The sequence below is a fragment of the Humulus lupulus genome, chromosome 7 (genome assembly GCF_963169125.1).
Source record: "Humulus lupulus chromosome 7, drHumLupu1.1, whole genome shotgun sequence".
NCBI classification, from domain to species: Eukaryota; Viridiplantae; Streptophyta; class Magnoliopsida; order Rosales; family Cannabaceae; genus Humulus; species Humulus lupulus.
This window is the reverse complement of record NC_084799.1, coordinates 85,850,408-85,858,239: the sequence shown is the minus strand read 5'-3', so window position 1 is coordinate 85,858,239 and position 7,832 is coordinate 85,850,408. Positions and strand designations below refer to the sequence as shown.

General features: G+C 39.6%; 1 protein-coding gene across 1 annotated transcript; it reads left to right on the top strand.

Moving 5' to 3' along the window:
- Positions 1-3,447: 3,447 nt before the first annotated feature.
- On the top strand, positions 3,448-4,677 carry LOC133791943 (uncharacterized). The gene is made up of 3 exons (XM_062229852.1): positions 3,448-3,852; positions 4,015-4,407; positions 4,507-4,677. The coding sequence occupies exons 1-3, from the start codon at positions 3,448-3,450 to the stop codon at positions 4,675-4,677; spliced, it is 969 nt and encodes a 322-aa protein (XP_062085836.1).
- Positions 4,678-7,832: the final 3,155 nt, after the last annotated feature.

Here is a 7,832-nt window from a genome sequence, read left to right as displayed (position 1 = left end):
CGATTCAAGTAGTCTTGAGGGGGCCCCTAATCCAAGAGTCCCTGAAAATGAACCAAGTGTGGAAGCAGCCCTAGATTTTCCCTATGGTCCATGTGCCCATTGATAACTCTAGGAATTAGAGTTATTTTTATGCTTTTAAACTTATAATTCTATTAAGAAAGAGTGGTTTAGGGTATTTTGTAGTGTCTTTATTTTATTTTTGTAAATTATTAAATAATATAAGATAATATTAAATATTAGTATAATGCTGGAAAATATACCCTAAATTGTGAAATTTTGCCTTGGCAGGTGGTTGGTAGAATTTTGGACATTTGGAAAGAAATTGAAGTTTTAAATGGTCTCAACAATAGGGAATGCTGCAACATTGCAGCAGCATCGCATTCTGCCAGCTAATCTATTTGGATGACCCACGTTGGAAGTAACTAGTTATTTCTCCAGCTCACTTTTGGAATTATTTTAATTGGGCTGAATGATAAATAAATAATAGATGATTTGGGCTTTAATTGTACCTTGGTCCATTTGTGGTAAGGAGGACAAAAGCAATTAAAAGATAAGAAAAGGAAATGGAGGTCCACGTGACTTAAAGAAAAGGGGGCTGACCTAGATGAAAAGGGGGTCTTCTTTCTAAATTGGAGATATACGATTGGCAGAGAGGAATACCCAGCCGCCTGGTGCATTTGAAGATACCCATTTTTGGCAGCCATTAATGTGAAGGAAAAAGGAGAGAGAAAGGAGAAAAAGAAGGAAAAGCAAGAAGACAAAGTCACTTGAGACATCAATTTGGCTTGAATTTCTTACCTTTATTTCTATTTTCTTTCAATTTATTCTCTAAAATTCAGATTATGGATTGTTATTATTTGAGGGTTTTTAAGATTATGAGTATGAGCTAAACTCTAAATAGCTAGGATAATTAGAACTCTAATATGTGATTGTCTTGACACTTTTATATTGATGCTTATGCAATTTGTTGTTTATTCATTCAAATATTTATCATGGTTAATGCTTGCTATTGATTGATCACCTTTAGTAGGTAATTGGGTTAATTTTTAAATTTGAAAAGGTTGAGATTAATTGACACACAATTTGAATGGTGCATGCTTCAACTCTTTGAATTCAAGATTGTAGTGATATAGACATATATTATTACCATGCATAGTCTTATGGAATTGATGCTTGAATTAAATCTTTGAAATTGAATTAGCATAGACATATGTGATTTAATTAAAAGATTAGAACCATAGTTCTTTGACGAAAGCCTATGAAAATTAACTAAAATTCTGGGCTAATAGACCACCAGTTGCTGCAGCATCAATCCAGCATCAGTGTCAGAGTTGCATATTAGGGGGATAGTTATCCTAGTTGCCGTCATACCATTTGTCACTCCTTAAATCAATTTTCCTGAGTTGTTTCTTTTATTTTTCTACATTTAATTGTTATTTAATTACTTGGTTCTTAGACCATAATCTTTTTAATTAATCTTAGTGCTTTTAAATCATTTTGTTAGAATTTAGTTTCACAATTAAAACTTAAGAAAACAATCCTTGTGGATATGATATCTGGTACTTGTTACTATATTACTTGTTGTTGACAGTGTACACTTGCACTTAGCTTTATTTTACGCAACACCCATGCAGTAGATCCGATGGTCATACCAAAGATAATGAAAATGCTTGCCAGAAAAATAGTTCGTCCTCCTCCAATGATGGTTAGAAACCCAAAAGATTCTAATGCAGCCGCTGAGTCTGATGATGAGGCATGTATTGATTGTGAGGCCCCTGAAATTGTTACATCACCAACTCAAGATGGAGGCAACAAAGTTCAACCAGATCCAGGGCCTCAAAGAGAAGCTTCACCTACACATAATGATGGACTTGAAAATGAAGATGTCCCAACTGAAGGTAAGCTTGTTAATCTAGGAATGGTTTATTTGATGTAAACTATGGGATTGGTTAACATGTGTTTTTTTATTATTTTTTTGCTTTACAGTTTCAACTGAAGTTGATGCAAGTTATATGCTAGAGGAGCAGGAGGCCCCTGAGAATGAGAGCGCAACTTCTCAATTCAAGGCAAGTGCTCAACCAGAGGAACATGGTGCCCCTAAGAATGAGTCTGCAGCCTCTGAAGATGATACAGATTATATGCAACCTGAGCAAGGTCTTGCCCCTAATAATGACATTGCAGCTTCTCAATTCAAGGAAAGTGCTCAACCAAAGGAACATGGTGCCCCTGAGAATGAGCCTGCAGCCTTTGAAGATGATGCAAATTTTATGCAACATGAGCAAGGTCTTGCCCCTGATAATGACAGTGCAACTTATCAATTCGAGGCAAGTGCTCAACCAAAGGAGCATGGTGCCACTGAGAATAAGCATGTAGCCTATGAAGTTCATGCAAATTATATGCAACCCCAGCAAGGTCTTGCCCTTGATAATGACACTGTAGCTTCTCAATTCGAGGCAAGCTATATGTAAGAGGAACATGGCAACCCTACAGCTTCTCAATTTGATCCAACAACTATGCAAGATGAAGATATTCCCCCTGAAAATGAGGCTATGCCTTTTGAAGCTGCATGTAACCATTTAATTTGTAGGTATTCATTTAAAACTTCATATTTGTTGGTTAGTTTAGCAATGCAATATGTGTTATAAATGCAAGTCCACTTCCTTAAGCTGATGAATTTTCAGCTGGTCCTAATAAAAGACGCCATTATCAAACTAGAAGTCGTGGTTAACGTGTTGGAGCCAGTGAGTTGCATGAAGCACTGTCATCACCTACTGACTATAGTGACCTAGAGTGGAAATAAGGAAAAAACTACAGTGAAGAAGATGACAGTACAAAGTCTGAGAAGGGATCATTGACAAATAGTGACTGAGAAATTGTCGATGATTATTATTCCAGTGATCACATGAACACGGAGAGACTAAGAAGAGAGGGATTGGATCCTAAATCAAACATTCCACTGCCTGATTCAGATAAAATTTATCATGATGGGAAGATAGTGTTTTGACTTTGGTTGAAGTTCAATGACTATAGGCACTTTGGTGATTTCTTGAGGGATTATGCCGTTCAAGAGGGTTTTGAAGCTCACAAAATTAAGTATCAAAGGTGTAGGATGACATATGGCTGCAAAGAAATTGGCTACCCATGGCGCATTCATGCATCCCTTACCTCTGATCAAAGAAATTTTATGATCAAGACTTACAACCCGAGCCATACATGCCAGTGTGTTAGGAAAAATAGAACAGCAAGTAGCAGCTGGATTGGTAGAAAGATGGTGAAGATTTTTCAAATACATCCAGAAATAAAGTTGGCTGGTATGAGGGAAAAATTGAAGGACGACTATGGCATTGAGGTTGATAACAGGAGGCTGTGGAGAGCTAGGAGATATGCTAGAGGTGAAGTCTGTGGTAAACATGCCGACTCCTTAGAAAGCTAAGAAGATATGCATCAATGATTATTAACACCAATCTTGGAAGTGCGGCTATCGTACAAACTGAGCTGGCAACTAAAGAAACAACCAATGAAGAAGGTGAATTAGAGTTAAGCACTCCACCTGTGATGAAGCCTCAATTCAAGAGAATATTTGTTTGTTACAAGAGAGTGAAAGATAGGCTTTTATCTGGTTATAGGCTTTTCTTTGGCCTAGATGGATGCCATTTGAAGAGCCCTTACAAGGGTATATTACTATCTGCAGTGAGATTGGATGCAAACATGCAATTCTACCTGATTGCCTATGCCATTGTTGAAGCTGAAAACAATGACAGTTGGAAGTGTTTCATTCAACATTTAACAGAGCAAATTGGAGAGCATGCCCCTGCTAGTCATGCTTGGTGCATTATGAGTGATAGACAAAAGGTAAGTCTGTTATTAATTTTATTTTATAATTGTGTGTTATTAATTGATACTTAATTGGTAAGTTTTATTCACATGATGCATGGTTTAGTGGAGGATGTGACAAATATACCTGATGCTCACCATTGATACTATTGTTTTCATATTGAAAATAACATGGTGAAGGAATTTGGAACTTCTGATCTGAAAAACATGTTTTGGGCAACGACTGAAACAGGAAATATTGCACACTTTCAGCATATCATGGACCAAATTAAGGAGTTCAACAAAGATGTGTACAAGTGGTTGTCGGACATTGATCCTAAACATTGGTCAATGTCTTGTTTCGACTCAAATGCAAAAGTTGAGCATTCAAAAAACAACCACGTAGAATCATTCAATGATTGGATCGAAGAGGTTCAATTCAAGCCTCCCATCGAGTTCCTAGAAGGTATTCGAATCCAAAACACCAATATGATGTACTTGAGGAAGGTGACTGCTGAAATATGGGAAGAAAAACTAACTCCTAAAGTACATTTGAAGGCCCATAAGATTATGAGGAAAGCACGATATGCTCAGGTCACAAGAGTAGGGCATTATGAATTTCAGGTGGATTACAAGAGTATAAGGTGCCCAGTCAAGTTAGATGAACATTGGTGTATCTGTGGCCAATGACAGATACGGGGCATTCCATGTATTCATGCAGTTTCCTGTGTCATACATGCCAGAGCCAACATCTATGACTATGTATCTGACTACTTCACAACTGAAAATTGGAGAAAGGCTTATGAAGGAGGCATACACCAAATACTTGATGAGTCTATGTGGATTAAGGATGATACAGAGTAATTGTTGCCCCCACCTATTAGAAACCAACTAGGAAGACCTAAGAAGCGCTGTAGAAGGAAGGTTGCAGGGGAAGAGAGGACTGTGAAGCCAATTTCTAGCAATAAGACTTGCAAAAATTGCAAACAAGTTGGTCATACAAGACAGACATGCAAGGAACTTCCTTCTAACAAACGAAAAGCAACTCAAGCTGCACCTACAGGATGAGGTACAATACAGGGCAGGGGAAAGGGCAAGGGACAAGGCAAAGGACGTAGCAAGGATTATGCTACAACTTCAGCTACATCAGTAGCTTCTAAACAAGGCAACAAGAAGAGAGGCAGAGGAAGACCACGTGGCACAGGTCGTGCTCGCTCTCGTCATATCGCAACGCAGATAATATTATATTTCATTACTTGGTCTGGTCAATGAGTATACATGATTGGTGACCAACCAATTGGTTTCTTTTTGTAGGAACACGGTCAACCTGAAACTAGAATTGAAGTAGGGAATCTACAAACTGAGTTTGAGGACTATGCAACTGTAACGCCCTACTTACTTAGAGCCGTTACTAAGTGATTTTTTAGACAAAATAGTGTGCAATGAACTCGCTAACCGAGGTTTTGAGACAAAAGTGTGACTAATTAAAATTTAAGGCTGTAATCTTAGAAAATGCGTCGTTTCATTTAAAACTGCTAGTATTAAGCATTTGGGATCCGAAAATAAGGTTTGAAAACTATTTACATCTTGAAATAAGTTTACAGTTGATAAATCATAAAATCATAGATTATTACAGCCATTTTCAAATAAACCCCCAACCAAAGCAGTCGGGCAGGCCAAACATGTACGCGTCGCTTCACGCTCTCCGTACTCATGGTTGGTTGACTCAACCATTGCCCTAACCTGCAACACAGAGCACCCGTGAGCCGAAGCCCAGCAAGAAAACTCATGCAGAACATAACATACGCAATCTACACAGTTAATCATAACAGATAATCCACATATAAACAAGTCAACCATTAGACTAAACAAATACGGCCATGCCGCCCCCGAAGCCTTACCGAAGCCTGGGGTCTCGGTCTTCACCGTAGGGATACCACCCGTATCCCCTGGGTCCTACCCTGACCATAGCATCCCATGTGCTAGGTGTTACTTCCGGCTCCGCTGCCATTCTCGGCCTTGCCGTTCTCGGCCTTGCCGCCCTCGGCCATAGCCGTTCATTTCACTATAATCACATATAGCATAAATCAAACAACATTCAAACAATTATCAATACATTTAAGTCTACATCCTAACATGTAATGCAATATAGGGCCATGCCCGGCAATCATCTCATCATGCAACATGCAATATAGGGTCGTGCCCCGCAATCACACTATGGGCCCATGCCCTATCCTACGGGTGTTATAGTTTTCTTACCTGTCAATTCGATAGCTTAAATCACCTGACTCCTTGAGCACGATCCCACTTGAGCCTTAGCGCACACCTAGGCACAAACATAGGTCAAAGTCAACACCGAACCCCAAGTCCGAATACCTAGCCTCGGGACCAATCCCGAGCCCCCGGGAAGTCCTAAATCCCCAAAACAAAGTGGCGGAATCAAGCCCTGAACCCTAGGTCAAAATCCCTCATCAAAACTCAAAAATTCCCCTCTGTGAACAGTGCAGCGCTACAGCGCTCTAAAGAGGGCGCTGTAGCGCTACAAGCAGAACACCCCTCCAGAAACAGGGACTAGCGCTACAGCGCCCACTGACTAGCGCTGTAGCGCTAGTTGCAGCCCAGAAAACCCAAAATCGCATTTCTGCGATTTCCTTCAACCAATTCAATCCCAAACTTGTCCAAACCTTTTCCAAGCCCAAAATCAAGCTTATACTCACCTCACACTCATCCCAAACATCCCAAGAACTCAAAACCCAATCACATTCAACTCAAATCTCAAAATCTACCATGAACAACCCTAAACCAGAAATTCAAGCAAACTCCAAAGATAGAGTCTTAGAAATCATACCATTAATGCAAATTTCGACCTTGATTCAACCCTAGGCCTCCTTAGCTTGCTCTCCCTCAAATCTTGCCCAGAAATCCCTAAAATTCCCATTAACTCAGCTCAAAACACAGCTCAAACCATCAAAACCCTTAAAACTGAAAATCTCTAAAACTTACCTCAAACATTGATGTGTTCTTGCCAAGTCTTCAAGTCTAACCCAAGATCCTTGATGCTCAGCCTATCCTTGCTCTCCACTAAGCTTTGCTCCAAGAAAAATGGAGCGGAATGGTGCAAAGATGCACAAACCGACCCTTGTGAAAACCCCTATGTTTTCCCTCTTTTCTTTCTTTCTCTCCACAGCCAACACTCTCTATAAATCCCACTAAGTGTAAAGCCTCATAAAAAACCTATCTTTAAAAGCCAAATGACCAAAATGCCCTTCCTATTAACTCTAAATCCTTTTGTCCAAATAGGGCCGTTTTAGTCATTTTACCCAATTCCCGCTAATCCTCAAGTGTCTCTAATATTTTCCCGTTGCTTTCCAACACTTGATAAACCACCAAATAAATATTCCCCATCATCAAAATAAATCTCAATCTATTCTCTGAATTCCTGTTCATACCCCCAGGCTCGCCCCGAGCCGGGTATAAATTCCCGCTATCACTTTCCGCTAGCCTGCTCACTGGGATCGCCTCGAGTCACAAAGCACAGATACACCCACATACCACTGTGGTCTCGACAATCAACACATATCAATACAGTTATGCCCAATCATGGCCAAAATTACAATTATGCCCTTCTAACACGATCCGGGCCTACATGCATACTAATATACATAGCCATGCATCTCAGATAAACAAATAGTCATATAACATGCTTTAAATCATAACCATGCATTTAACTCATAAAATCACACATAAATCCCATCATGCCCTCCTGGCACGCTAATCAAGGCCCTCAAGCCTTATTAGCGGATTTGGGTCGTTACAGCAACACCACCTGATTTGTTCCAATCACAGCCAACACAGTGAAGAAAAAGCAGGATTTTGTGTATTTTGGATAATATTTCTCTTTTGTCAGCAGCTTAGAACACCACTGAGTGCTTAGTGATTTAGGCACTGTGGATTATCAGCTGTTGATTATAAATTTCTTTGTCTGTATTTAATGGTAGCTTTTATTTTGTTGGTTAGTG